The sequence below is a fragment of the Nelumbo nucifera genome, chromosome 5, assembly GCF_055504915.1.
Source record: "Nelumbo nucifera cultivar China Antique chromosome 5, China Antique-T2T, whole genome shotgun sequence".
NCBI lineage: Eukaryota > Viridiplantae > Streptophyta > Magnoliopsida > Proteales > Nelumbonaceae > Nelumbo > Nelumbo nucifera.
In genome coordinates this window covers 56,200,166-56,215,344 of record NC_142653.1, presented here as the reverse complement: position 1 = coordinate 56,215,344, position 15,179 = coordinate 56,200,166, and the positions used below count along the sequence as shown (strand labels likewise).

The following is a 15,179-nucleotide window of genomic DNA, read 5'->3' as shown; positions in this document are numbered from 1 at the left end:
GCTTGTGGCCACCCCTAGGTTTTGGTAATATTCGAGAGAGGAACACTGCATTGTTAGGGAAGTGGATGTGGAGGTTGCTATTGGATAGAGGTAAATTGTGGGAAAAAGTGGTCATTAGTATTCATGGGCTTGCAGCTGGTGGGTGGGACTCTGGAATCTCAGCAAGGTCTACAAGAGCTTCTCCTTGGAAATCCATTCATGCCATCCTTCCTTCTTCCTGCCTCTCATCAAGTATAATCCTTGTTCCGGTAATTTGGTTAAATTTTGGGAGCACTCTTGGCTGAGCAATTCACCTTTAAAGGAACAATATCCTTCTTTTTTGCCCTATCCATCCATAGAGAGAAGCTGATTTCTCTTCTTTCTTGGCTCCTTCCAGTTCTAGCTTTGGTCTGAACTGGGATTTGGGTTTTAGAAGAGGCATCCCTGAGATTGAAATAAATAGTGTCATGGCCTTGCTTCAAGACCTTGAGAGAGTGGTGTTGGATCCCTCATGAAGGGACAATAGAATTTGGATCCCTTCAGCCTCTGGTTCCTTTACCTATGCATCATTCTTTTTGCATTTAATACAGCCAAGTGTTAGTATGGTTGGGTCTTTTTCAGTAAAGGAGGTTTAGTAATCCTATTCCGCCTAGAGTTGGTGGCTTCTGCTGGGAAGTGTACTTGGAGAGAATTAGCACATGTGATTTACTGCAAAGAAAAAGACCTAATTGGTGTCTTTCCCCCTCCTGGTGCTCTCTTTGTAAAGTCAACGGTGAGTCTTGCTACCACTTATTAATACCCTGCCCCTTTGCTTCTGCAATTTGGGAATGGTTTCTCTTTGTTTGGGTGAGGTGGAACCCCCCCTTCTTCTGTTCAAAGCTCGTTCTCCTATACCTTTGTTGGAGGGCAAAAGAAGAGGGGAAGAACTCTCCGGAGATGCACAAGGGCCATTGTATGCTGGACACTCTAGGAAGAAAGAAATCAAAGAACTTTTTTAGATAAGGAAAGGAAGAGGGAGGCTGTAATTGAAGCCATTTCTATCAGAGTGGTTCATTGGGTAAAGACTTTGAAGCTGTTTAAAGATATTCCAGCTGGTGATTTGATGAGAAAGTGGAAGGAAATTGCTGATTCCACTCCTCCTAAGGAACGTTCAAGGCTTGTTTTGGTCTCCGCCTTCCAGTAGTTTCATTAAGTTGAACTTTGATGGTAGAAGTGAAGGAAACCCAGGTCCTTCAGGCATTGGAGTTTTTAGGAACGAGGAAAGGAAAGTTATTGCTCCTTTCTCGGGTCCTATTGGAGTGAGAGATGCTTTGAGAACTGAAATATTGGCCGTCTTGGAGGGCATTCAAAAAGCAAAGGAGTTGAATATTTGGGGTTATCAATTGAGAGAGACTCAAAACTAGTCATTAGATGGTGGTAAAAGGAAGGGGAAGTGGGTTGGTGAGGGTTCATCTATGAGAAGAGAAGAATTAAGCGGCTGATGCAAGACATGGATGTTACTCTAAAATGGGTTAAAAGAGATGCTAATTCTTTTGCTGATTCTCTGGCTAAATAAGAGGTGGGAAGGAATTGATTATTTTGGGCATGGTTGTAATTCTATTTCCTTTTTAGGGAGAGATAAGAGAGTTTATCTCTCCCTTTCATTTGTTTGTACTTACTTCTTTGATAATTAATGAATTCTGTTTCTGTTATTGATAAAAATAAACGTAGTATTCAAGGCATTGCCTAGGTGACTTGGTGCCCTTGGTGGGGCACCTTGCCTGGATACCTTGACTTACAGAAATAAGGTACTTACTTCTTTGATATTTTTCTGTTATTGATAAAAATAAACATAGTATTCAGGCACACCTTGGCGCATTTTGGGGTATGCACCTCGCCCAGGTACTAGGTGCACCCCTTTCAAAAGGTGCGTGCCTGGTGCGCCTGATGCGCCTCAGCCCAGGTGTGCGCCTTTTTAAAATTTTGGGATTTTTGCTTTCTTTTTTAGTCTAACGGCTGCCTCGAAGGGCGTGGTACAAAGGTGACTCATAGAATCAAGAATGCAATATGTTTTACATCATTAACTAGTTGAAGCAATGCAATTAAGGAAAAAAAGAGATTATGGGTTTTACATGCTTGAAAATGCTTTATATGTTTGCTTTTATTTTTAAATTTTCATTTGAATACACTTTACATGTTATGTTTATGTATTTTAATTTTAGATAATAGGTTTTTTAAATCATTTATTTTAAAATTTAAGTTTATATTTTTATTAACATTATGTTTAATATTTTTTGAAATTTTTGCATTTTTTTGTAATTTTGCGCTTTTCTTATGTTTAATATTTTTTATTTTTTAGCCTTTTTTTTTGTAATTTTGCGCCTTTCTTAAAAAGGTGCGTGCCTCGCCTTGCACCTTGCGCTTTTAAAACATTAATCCTAGGTGACAAAAAATCACAAAGTGGGCAACATATTATAATATCATTAATATTGCTAGATCTTACTAATATGTGTAATTATACTTTGTTTTAAAGTTTGACTATCAAAATTTAAAATACCCAAGGGTTTTGAGAAGAGATAAAGAAAAAAAAAATAGAAGTATAAAGAGTTTTTTTCTCTCTCTCTAATGCATATGCAGAAGAAAGGAAAGAATTCATGGGGAAACAAACCAATTTTATTTTTGGGTTATTGGATATTGGTGTTGTTTCTGCTTTCTATTTTCTAGTTGTGGGTTAAGAATAGAGTTCTGTTTTTTAGATTTTTATTGCTAATTCAAAATTACTATTTATGGTAACTCTGGGGATAATATTTATAGTAATTCTCATAATTACTATTTTTAATAAGCTCATCATTTATTAGTTTTAGTAATTTCTGATGTCTTTAAATTAAAGTAGTTTTAGTCGGATTAGAAAAGTGTCACTTTGAGTTTTTAGAAGCTTGAGTCCTTATTTTAAGTTTTCTAATGGGTTAGTTATGGATTTGCCTTAGTTCTAAAGCAATTAGGAGTTGTGTTAGGTCAATTTCCTAGTCCAAACTAGATTTTGAAAAGGGACATCCGTAAGTTGAGTCTATAAATAGAGTCATTGTAATTGGAGTTAAAAGGAGAGTGATTTGATGAAATAAAGATTGGTTTAGTGAATTCTGGTTGTTACCAGAAGTTTTTTCTCCCCCCCCCTCTCTTATTTCTACTTTTAAGCAATCTTTCTCTTTGTTGTTTACCCTAATAGCAAGAGTTCTCCTCTTTCTTCTAATTTCTTTCTCATTCTTTGGTAAGAGCAAGCATTCTAATTGTTTCTCCATTCATATCCTTCATCTCTAACCAGTCACAGCCCCTCACCTCATTCACCCCACAAAGCCCACCACCAGATCCTCTCTCTCTCTCTCTCTCTCTCCCCCCCCCCTTATTTCTTCTTTTAAGCAATCTGTCTCTTTCCCAACAGCAAGAGTTCTCTTTCTAATTTCTGTCTCATTCTTTGGTAACAGCAAGCATTCTAATTGTTTCTCCATTCATATCCTTCACCTCTAACCACCCACAGCCCCTCATTCACCCCACAAAGCCCAGCACCAGATCCACTCCCTCCCTCCCTCTCAGCACCCACAGCTCCTCATTCACCCCACAAAGCCCACCACCAGATCCTAAGTTGGTAGGACCCCTCCCCGTCCTTCATCCCTCTCTCTCTCTCTCTCTCTCCACCTTTTTCTTTTTCTCTTTTACTTACTCTCTATCTGAAAATTTTATCATATAAAATTATAGCCTTCTTTGGTTGCTAATTTGATATGAAATTGTTTTACTAAATTCTTATTATATTAATATTATTTTTGAAATATTGAACTTAAAATATTTAAAATACTATTGTCTTAGATATGATAATTCACCAGTTTTGAGAGGAAATTTAATGTTCTTAAAAGGAATTGCTATTTTCTTTTTCAATTAATATGCATGCTGAGTGGTATATAAAACTAGGGAACTAGCTGAAATTTAGTTTTTTATTTTATAAAATCGTTATCACCTAGGCAACTAGGTACTGTTATCTTGCAAATGGACTTACATTATTTGCTATCACTGGGTAGAGGCTGCAGATTTGATGAAACACTAAAACAGCAAAAAGAAAAAGAAATAAATAGGCTGATGGGTGGTAGCTAAGAGGGGACAGATCTGCTCCTTGGCTGTATCTTCACCACATATGGATAGTTATGTCTTTGACATCCAGATTGAACACCTCATTTGGTTGAACTGCAAGAGACACAGATTACAGGATATTCCAGTTGGGCACAGGCTGAAATTTTAATGAAACACTAAAATAGAAAAATAAAAAAGAAAAGAAAATGGAACAAATAGGTTGATGGCTGGCTATTAAGAGGGGATGGATCTGTTCCTTGGTTGTATCTTCACCACATAAAAGAAGTTAAATAGTTGGTAGATTGATTGTTTGGATGCATCCCAAGAGCAGTAGATTACTGGGTATTCCAGTTAGTTTACAGGGTGCATATTTTGATGAAATGCTAAAACAGCAAAAGGAAGAGAAAAAGGAATAAATAGGCTAACAAGTGATGATTAATAAAAAGATGGTGCCTTGATTATATCTTTGCCACATAAGGGAACCTAGGCCTTTGGTATTCAGATTGACCAATTCCTTTGCTAATTTTCCTAGCTAGGGGAGAAACCAACAAAGCTGACTCTTACTGGAGTCCTTACATAGGGGCGAGCACATTTATACTTGTTGCTAGCTATATTGGCTTAGCAAGTTTTATGTATTCTCTTTTACTTCTTTTTCTCAGTAATAAAATTCTCATTGATCTGTTACTGGTAAAAAACAAATATATAGGCTTACAGCAGGAATTATTGATAAGAATCTTCCCATGAAACCAAATATCTATTGAAGTCTCACCAGCCAAGGACAACAGGAAGATGGAACCTCACTACCACATAAGAGTATAAACTTATAAGAATAGCAGAATGAACTCAGATATTCATTAAGAAAAATGGACTAGAAGAGGTATGCATAAGTCATTACAAGACTACTCTTTAAAGCAACTAAAATATGTCTTTCTTGAAAGAAAAAAAAATCTAACAAAGAAATAATGAACTAATATTAAAAGCCGGTATCTTCTAGAAAATAAATAAATAATAATTATAAACATTCAAAAGGATATCCGATAACTCTGAAATAAATCCTTCTAGATCCCATAAAATAACTTTAACTTTTGATTATCAACTACAAGATTAAAACTGCTGAGGCTTAAGAACCACAATAAAGAACAAGTTTCTTGGTTGCTTATCCTAGTGTTTAAACTGAAAGCAAACTGTGCAGTTTTATACTTGTAAAAATCCATTACCCATATTGGTTCAAGATAGCTTGGGAGGGGTCCTTTAGCATTTATAAGTAATGTTAATATTTTTGTCCCTACCCTAGGAGATTTTGTAGAAAGTACTTGGGGTTTTATAACCTAATTCCATGCAAAGAGAACTAGAGCATTTCAGAAAACAATACTTTGCTAAACTTATAGCTTATGATTATCATGGAGTCAATTCCAGAGAAGATATTTTTATTACCAAAACCCGCAAAAAAGGCCCAGTTTGATTCAAAGAAGTCAAGCCTTTTATCCAAAGCAACATCAGCAAGATTCCATTTGTACCTAAGCAGTAAAAGAGAAAAAAACTTGTCACCTAGGAAAGCATAAAGGTGACATGCAACAGAATATGAAAGTTCTCCACATACTCGAAACAGTAATAGGCATACATCCAGGAAAGAAGAAGAAAGTTGAGAACTTTCCCAATGTAGGGTATCAACCCTGCAGCAAAAACCTGCATTATAATACCCAAATACCATCAAAGGCAGTATTTGTACAACAACAATTGTTTTATGATGAGTTCATTCACATTTACATCATGCCTTCTTATAAAACCTCAGTACATTTGTTACCTATTCATACCACTAAATGAAAATGAATCCATGATATAAAAAAAAAAATACAACACACACATCAAAAAACAATGAATGAACCTATATAAAAATAATGCACCTCTAGGAAGAAGAAACTCAACAGAAGAACTGAATAGATCTGTTCTCCAATTCCAATTATTACCCTGTCTTAACAAAAGAAAGAACATGTATTGAGCATATATTAAGAATCTAATGTTTCACTGTATGGAAATCGTCACAAGGGATGAAGCACTAAAGGCTCTGTTCTATAAAATAATAACCACTGATGAGGTTACGATAGTTACCCCCCAAGGCCAGGACATTTATCTACATGTAATGAATCCTGTGAATTTGGTAATGTCTCAATAGATAGCTCTGCTATGGCAGAATGATGCTTCCCCATTGCAACAAAAGCATGCTTAGCTATATCATTGTACCTGGATTACAATAAACATTCAGAGATGCAAAGTTGTACAAGAAAAAAAATGCAGCATTTTAAACAGTAGCACATCATGGCATCTTAAGCCCACCATGCAAAATTAGCTAGAAACTGAAGCAAAAAAGAAATGAATCATTGCTTCAAGGACTGAAATAGTGATACAATGGGAAGAATGAATAAAAATGACAATTTTTTTATATATTCAAATACTTCCAATGGATTAAGTGCATAAGATTGATAAGAGAAATGATATTAGTACTATGGTTAAAAAGAAGTTGAGGCATGCAAGAAATTACGAGCATTCTTCTTGGGAGGTGAGGAATATGCAAGAAAAATCCTCTTGGAATTAGAGGAGAGAAGGAAAAGAGTTGTTTTCTGTTGTTGGATTGAGTGTATTCTTGATGTTAGATTGCTGTCAGCATGTTCTTTTCTTTACTTAAGTTTCATGTTTAGGGTGGGCCACCAGGGACCCACTTGTAATTTTCTTTTTTTATATTGTTACATCATATTAATATAAAAGAGAAGCTGGGCGCCGCCAGCCTAATCTTTTGACTCTCACACATCTTTCTCCCCCTTCTCTTCTCTCTTCTCTCTATCTATTCTTGTAAGAAAACATGATATCAGAGCGCAAACCTGGGCAATAGGAGTCGCTTTTTCTTCAACTCAGATTTCTGATCTTCTGAACAGTAAGGACAAGAAACCATAATCGTCTGATCAGAACTATCTCTTCTCTTTTTTTTGGGGGGGTTCTTCCTTGGTCGGAGCACCAAGGTAACCCTAGTAGGAGGAGGCCGATGCTGTGAAGCCTTTTTTTTCTCCTTGTTGGCTGATGCTGTTAAGGCTTAGTCGTGTTCTTTTTTGCACCTTCGTACAGGTGCTGTACAGGGGTGTGAGATTCCCTTTGTGACAGGTATGGGCTGTGACTGATTGGTGTGTGAAGTGTGTAGTCCAATAGTGACAATTTTTCAATTCGTTTGGACTGGTAGTAGATTACAGCAGTGTTCTCTTTATATCTGAACTATTTCTGGACTAGTTTTTTGGACTGTTTAGTTGCTGCCAGTAGACCTCAGAAGTGTGACTGTGAGAGGTAGTCCTTGTGTGAGGACTGGTCTTGTTACCTGCAGCCCTTGTCTTTTGACTTGTGACCTGTTTTTTGCCAATGGCGAATGATGATTCTGCCTCATCTGGAGTTACATCAACCCGTAGTATGGCTGGTATGGGGGTTGAAGGTATGATGTTCCCTATGCCAATCACCCCTTTAAACAGCCTGAACTACCTGAAGTGGGCTAAAGGTGTAAAACTCTATGTAACAGCGAGGGGAAAAGCTGGTTACATAAATGGAAGGGTGAAAGAACCCAAGAGTGGGACTGCTGAACATGATCGGTGGGACCAAGAAAACAGTATGGTGATGTCCTGGCTTCTTGCAGCCATGGAATCTGATGTGAAGAAGAACTTTATGTGGGCAGACACTGCAAGTGAGATTTTGGAACAGGCCAAAACCACCTATTCTGAGCAAAAGCACTATGCCAAGATCTACCAGCTACAAGCTAAATCCTCAACCTGTAAACAGGAGAACCGTAGCTTATCAACCTATTATTCAGCCCTTACTTCAGTATGGAAGGAATTGAATCACTATAAGGCTATAGAATGGAAATATGACAATGATGCTAAAGCTTATAAGAAGCTCGTTTCTCAGCAGCGGGTTTTTGCCTTCTTGTTGGGACTAAACCCCGTACATGAACCACTTAGAGTTCAGATCTTAGGAAGTAAAGAGCTGCTTTCACTCCAAGAAGTATATGCCCTTGTTCAGTCCGAGGAAAGTAGGTGGAGTGTGATGATTACAACTGAGGGGAAGCAACAGATAGCATTAGTTGCAATGGGTGATAATAATATGGGAAAGAAAAATGACTCCAGAAAAGTTGATGATAAGGACAAGTTATTCTGTACCCATTGCCGACGTTCAAGACATACACATGATAAGGTCCGTCAAGTCTCCCTGCCTTCTATTTCAGATCCTGCTCCCTTTCGTGTCTTTCAACGTAAACGCCATAGAGATTAGCAATGTGAAAGATGTGGAACCACCAAACACTGAGCAACTAACAATGTCAGATTCCAGCACCTTCTATTTCACCTGTTGATACCCTAGCTCACATTCCGGTTGTGGATGACCTTGACATTCCTATTGCTCACAGAAAGGGAGTCAAGTCATGCACTACCAAACACCCCATTACCTAGTATGTTTCCTATTATCACATTTCCCCTTCTCACTATGCCTTCCTATCTGCAATTGATAGCATCCCCATGCCCAGAAATGTAGCAGAGGCTTTAAAATACCCTGAATGGACAGATGCAATGAAGGAGGAAATTAATGCCCTCCATAAGAATCAAACATGGGAGTTGGTGGATCTTCCAAAAGGGAAAGACCCAATGGGGGTGTAAGTGAGTGTTTACAATGAAACACAAGGCAGACGGGACAATTGAAAGGTACAAAGCAAGGCTGGTAGCTAAAGGGTACACTCAAGTATATGGTGTTGACTATGATGAAATGTTTGCTCCAGTAGCTAAGATGAACTCAATTCGAGTTCTTTTATCATTAGCTGCAAACCTTGACTAGGAATTGCATCAATTGGATATAAAGAATGCCTTTTTAAATGGTGATCTAGAAGAGGAGGTCTACATGGTTCAACCCCTAGGTTTCTATGCCAAAGGAAGTGAAAATAAGGCAATGCAAGCTAAGATAGTCTCTCTATGGTTTAAAGCAATCTCCTAGAGCATGGTTCAATAAATTTCATATGGCAGTTTAGCAAGTAGGGTTCAAACAATGTCAGTCTGATTACACTCTCTTTATGAAGAGATGTCGGGAACAAGTGATTGTGTTGATAGTGTACGTGGATGATATCATCATTATAGGAAACCGAAGCACAGAAATGCAAAAGTTGAAGGAATTCCTTGCCTCTCAATTTGAAGTAAAAGACCTGGGTCCCCTAAAGTACTTTCTATGAATTGAAGTTGCACGCTTAAAAAGGGGCATCTTCATTTCTCAAAGGAAGTATATCCTTGATCTGTTACAGGACACAGGCAAGTTAGGTGCAAAACCAGCAGATACCCCTAATGGATGTGATGTTGATCATAAACTAGGAGATTGTGATGGTGAACCACTGGAAGATGTAAAACAGTTTCAAAGGTTAGTGGGAAGGTTGTTTTATTTGTCCATGACACATCTAGACATTGCTTATTCAGTTGGGGTCCTGAGCCAATTCATGCATTCCCCCAAGAGACCACACATGGAGGCAGTAGAGAGGATTCTTAGGTATTTGAAGAAGTATCCAAGAATAAGATTGCTATTCAGCAAACATAATCATTTGAGAGTGGAAGCCTATACAGATGTTGATTGGGTAGGTGTTGTGAATGATAGAAAATCCATAAGTGGGTACTGTACTTTTGTAGAAGGAAATCTAGTGACATGGAGAAGTAAGAAACAAAGTGTAGTTGCAAGGTCAAGTGCTGAAGCGGGCGGAGTATAGGGCTATGGCGCATGGGGTGGCTGAAGAACCCTGTTAGAGGAACTTGGGGTTATTGTTCACAATCCTATGTCCCTCTACTGTAACAATAAGGTAGCTATTAACATTGCTAGCAATCTTGTCCTACATGATAGGACCAAACACATTGAAGTAGACAAGCACTTCATAAGAGAAAAATTGGAAAAGGGAGAAATTTGTACTCCTTATGTCAAATACAAGGAACAACTTGCTGATGTTCTCACAAAAGGGCTTCCATACTTGAGGCACAATGAACTATGTGACAAGTTGCGCATGATAGATATATTCTGCCCAACTTGAGGGGGAGTGTTGTTGGATTGAGTGTCTATTCTTATTGTTAGATTGTTGTCAGCGTAGACTGTTGTCAGCATGTTCTTTTCTTTACTTAAGTTTTATGTTTAGGGTGGCCGCTAGGGACCTACTTGTAATTTTCTTTTTTTATATTTTTACATCATATTAATATAAAAGAGAAGTTGGGCACCACTAGCCTAATCTTTTGACTCTCACACATCTCCCCCCCCCTTCTCTTCTCTCCTCTCTCTTCCCTCTCTCTATTCTTGTAAGAAAACATTTTCCTTCATCTGAATGTAAGTAGAAAGAGGTGTTTTGGGTCTACAACTGTGAGGTTTAATGAGCATCTTATGAATAAAATAATTTTAATGGATTGGATTAGGGGGGATACTATTGGGTGTCAGATGTTATTAAGAAACAATTTATGTTTCTTGGGTTGGGGTGGGGGTAGTTTTTTACATTGTAATGTGCTTGGGGATAGGGGTTGGGAGTCGGCTTTTTTGTTTTGAGTTTTTCCCTACTCTAAGGATCATGTGTGGTATCTAGGGTATGAGGTTTGGTCATATGGTGGGTTTTGGCATTGGTCATACCTTGTTACTTATGTGTCTACTTTTTATTTTATTAATAAAATTTTTCTTTTTACTACCATAAAGAAAATCTAATATGAATCTAGGTAACCCATTGAGATGCACAAATAAGCACTCTAACTCCTAAAATAACTCTAATATGACTTACTAGTCCTTCAACAACTTAAAACCAAAAACAACTCCAAGAGTGGCCTAAAGAAATAGGACCCAACTCCCATCATAGACTGACACTATGAATAAAATAATCATAACTACTCAAGGCATGTTAAGTTTACAAGATCTTAACCTTGTTGGATAGATAACTCAATCACCTATCTGATGGCAACAAAATCATGAGAAAGTACAAGTTTTGACCCCTAAAAATAAGGTGAAAGAAAAATAATATGATTGCATCTTTAACTTTTCAAAATTTTAAAAACTCTTTAATAAGACTGCAAAATAAGTTGGCCCTTTAAAATGACTAACTTTAGTCATACAACAATAAAAAACTAGAAATTAAATTTGAAAAACTCAAAAAATACCAAAATTGTAATCACCCTGCTTCTTCCATGGTTTCTCTCCTTGCTTCCATACCTATATCTAGCGGTGAGCAAAAAATACCGAAAAACCAAACCGACCAAAACCGAACCGAAAAATCGGTTAACCGAACCGACCGGTTCGATTTCAGTTCGGTGTTTTTAAAAAACCAAAGGTATTGGTTCAGTTTCGGTTAAACAATATAAAAAACTGGCGGTTAACCGAACCAACCGGTATACATATATTCTATATATTTTATATATTTATGTATATTACATATATTTTTTATATTTTTATATATTATAAATTAATAAATATGCATTGTATATATAAATATATATATATATATTTATAATATATGATATATTATTTATTAATTAAAATATAATACTTTATATATATTTATAATTTTTTATTATAAAAATTTGAAAAACCGACAAACCAAACCGATGGTTAACCGAACCAGTCAACCAGTTAACCGACTGGTTTTGGTTCAGTTTTGATTACCGGTTTTTGGAAAACCGGTAGTACCAGTTCGATCCTAAAAAAAGCCCCACGGTTCGGTTAACCCCTACCTATATCATCTTCGTTTTTGATAATTACATGCAACTTACCTTGGACTATTAGAAAAATGGATGGGCATATATTTTTCTTTTATGAGAATTTAATTCCAAAAAAACTAGCTAAGAAATAAGCCAATGCACATAACCAATTCTGTGGTAGCTAAAAATTTGGTTACAAGTTGGAAAGTGTATCAGCTGATTTGCAACTTGCAACAACATAGCAATATTCCAATTAAACAATACATCAAGAACAAAGGCATTATATTTACAAGTGAGGATTGATACCAAAATAATGATTTAATAATATTACAGAAACACTAATTGCAAAAAATTTGCTACATGGCATGAAACAGTGGATAAAAGAAACAATCAATACCAGATGCTGCTCAGAACAAAGCTGAAAACGTATAGTGGGTAAAACCAAAAGATCTGCAAGGGAATGGCCAATCATACAGAATCAGAATGCCAAAAAATCAAAATAGATTGGAAGAGAATGCATATACAAAAACATAACTAAACAAATACAATAAAGAAAGAAAAAGGACACCTTAGAAATACCACAAAAATCACTACCTACCTTACATGGAAAATTCATCACGACAACAATTTAAATGTAGTGAAAAGAATTAGTCTGGTAAAAACCAAATAATCTTATTTGACCCCAATATACTATATTGCACTAAATAGAATGGAATGGTGAAACAGGACTCATGTAGCCAACCCCATATAGTTGGGATAAGGCTTAGATAATGATGATGAGTCCCACCATACTATATAGAGAGAGATGTAGATGCAAATACAATCCTTTTTTTATTTTTTATCAGCAGAAAAGGAATTTTATTAATGAAAGATTAGGAATTACAAGATCTGGGGTGTAAGTTCCATCCCAAATCAGCAAAGATTACAGATTTTCCCAAAACATTTTCCATCTCACAGCCCCTTGTTTGGCCAGAGAATCTGCCATTCCATTTGCTGTTCTTCTTACCCACTTAAAGGAAGCATTTAGTTCCCTTGTTAGGCTTACAATCTCCCTGAATTTCACAATATAGAGGTGCAAGGGGATTCCCAAGTAGTCATCTCATGGACCAGAAATAGCTCCGAGATTCCTTGGGTATTCAGGTATAAATTCTTACCCACTTAAAGAAAGCCTAGTTGTTTCGCAAGCCTTAACCCCTGCAGTAGACTAACCAGTTCAGCTGTCAATGCATCGCTATGCTCCAAGGGTCCTGAATATTGAGCCACCACTCTGCCTTCTTTATCTCTGAAGACACCCCACCATTCCATCACTGCCCTTGCCTTGTCTATAGCCGATAGTGCCACCTCTTTCCAGGTTCTCAAATTATCATTCAGTGAAAAGACTTTGAAATCATCCAAAGTTTTCACCCAATTTGCAGTTTTAAGCTTAACTAACTCGAGGATTTCTGCTTGGGTCCTACTCTTAAGTCTTATCATTGAAAATACTATCATCTCACTCTTAATATGTGGTTTATCTCTAACGCAACAACATGTACCATTTCTTTTAATGGGAATTTATACCTAGCAGATTGCTAGGTATCTGCTAAAGAGTTAATTTTTTAACCAATGGCCAGAAAATTAATCTCTACGCACTCTATTATATTCTTTTTCTAAATCAATACAATGTATGTGACAATTCTTCCTTTTCTTAATGCAGATGCAATCTTTTGAAACTGTTTTGTTTTTATTTTTTTTTTTTCATTGATTAGCTGCAATGCTAATTTTGAGCTATTAGGACCAATTACATGGTATTCTTTCTCTAACATAGAAATGTTCACTATCTCATCTATATTATAGAATTGTATAATCACAAGAAATTCATATATTAAAATAATAAGAAATTGAGGCAACAAATGGACTATTCAGATATCTTATGATCCAGAAGCAGCCAGAATTTCTACTGGCTGGTTAAAGTTGAGGAGCTATAAAAATCTGACTAAACTGTAGACTGATTAGTTGAAATGCAATTTTGAAACAAGTTCTGATTGTAACCAATAGGCCCTACAAACACACATTGCCATGTGCACATACCATGTATAGTGAAAAGAAATACAAGATAAATCATAAAATGACTCAAGCAGCTTTTTGAAAAACAATGCATACTTACATAGAATAGTTGGATAAGTCCATTACTTAAAAAGGAATATAGTTTTACAATACCACCAAGGGGGCAAAGATCTTTTGAACCAAAGTTTTGGCATTCATCAGGCAAAATCCATTGTATCGTTGGGATGACAACTGAGTTTAGAATAAACAAGCTGCAACAGAGAGAAATTGAAAATTTTAAGTAAATTGGTTGCAACTGTGATTAACTTAACCAAGATACTTCATGTGCAATAAACTTTACATTCAACTGAATAATGACCAAAAGAATTAAAAATCTATACAAGTAATGGAATTTGTGCATAGGGTTCCAAAAGAAAACTGAATAGCATTCAGTAAAAGAAGAAAGGGACTAAATAGGAAAAGATAAAGATAACAACCATAATCCGTTTAGTGTCATGCTTCACTCATACGCACTGAAATATAGACAACATTATCCAATTTACAGAGATTAATCTACAGAAGCACCAGAAAAAGAAGAATATAGATATGGCAGTGCACAACTCAAGTACCCAATTGTGAAAGATTGTTTTAGTTTTACTTATACTGGTAAAGTGCCTGGAGAAAATAATTTTCAGAATATATAACCAAATGCGCTGAGAGATGATTCCTAATTTTTTCCTATATTGTTGAGAAAAATGCCCCTTATTGACTAGCCCAGCATAATTTACCGAGATGACAATTACAAACAATTTGATGATGATGATGATCCATGGTTCATCGGATAAAATACCAAAAGAAAAAAAGTTCAAGATAATGTCTTGGGATCGAGGGAGAAAACAAACTGAAGGATCAACAGAGAGGAGTAGAATTACCTTCCTAAAAAAATCAAGCCATTCAAGAGAAAGCACTGCCCAGTTCGGATAAAAAGCATTCTCGACCTACCCGAAAAGAACCCACGAATTCAATCAAACAAACAGCAACGGAAGAAGAAGAATAAGAAGAAGAAAGGAAGAGGAATAACTTGCGGCAGAAGATGACGACCCTATGAAGACAACAGGCCTCCCTGAAACCATCAAAATAGAGTAGCAGGGCTTGCTTGACCTTTCCCGTTAACGAATCCATGGACGGCATAGTTGCCATCAAAGCAGAAGAGGGAGATGGAAAGGAACCAACTGGGTGTCGACAGAACAGGATTTCCGTTTATTATCGTTGTGACCCTGTGGGATGTATGATGTTTGGTTTGGTGCATCATACACATCCATCAGAAATCACATCTACAGTCCCGTGTTCTTCCATCAGAGA

The 15,179-nt window shown here is 36.6% G+C and overlaps 1 protein-coding gene across 5 annotated transcripts in view; it reads right to left on the bottom strand.

Moving 5' to 3' along the window:
- Positions 1-15,179, bottom strand: part of LOC104596802 (etoposide-induced protein) — a 35,075-nt gene extending 19,896 nt beyond the window's left edge. Inside the window, exons 1-8 of one of the 5 annotated variants that reach the window (XM_010258095.3) lie at positions 14,899-15,179; positions 14,750-14,815; positions 13,939-14,089; positions 12,193-12,245; positions 6,187-6,318; positions 5,982-6,045; positions 5,678-5,763; positions 5,512-5,594 (exon numbers count right to left, since the gene is read on the bottom strand). In XM_010258095.3, coding sequence (XP_010256397.1) covers positions 5,512-5,594; positions 5,678-5,763; positions 5,982-6,045; positions 6,187-6,318; positions 12,193-12,245; positions 13,939-14,089; positions 14,750-14,815; positions 14,899-15,017 — 754 coding nt within the window. In that variant the 5' untranslated portion in view covers positions 15,018-15,179. The remainder of the gene's footprint in view (positions 1-5,511; positions 5,595-5,677; positions 5,764-5,981; positions 6,046-6,186; positions 6,319-12,192; positions 12,246-13,938; positions 14,090-14,749; positions 14,816-14,898) is intronic. The other 4 variants (XM_010258096.3, XM_088887752.1, XM_088887753.1 and 1 more) reach the window with 4 other exon arrangements.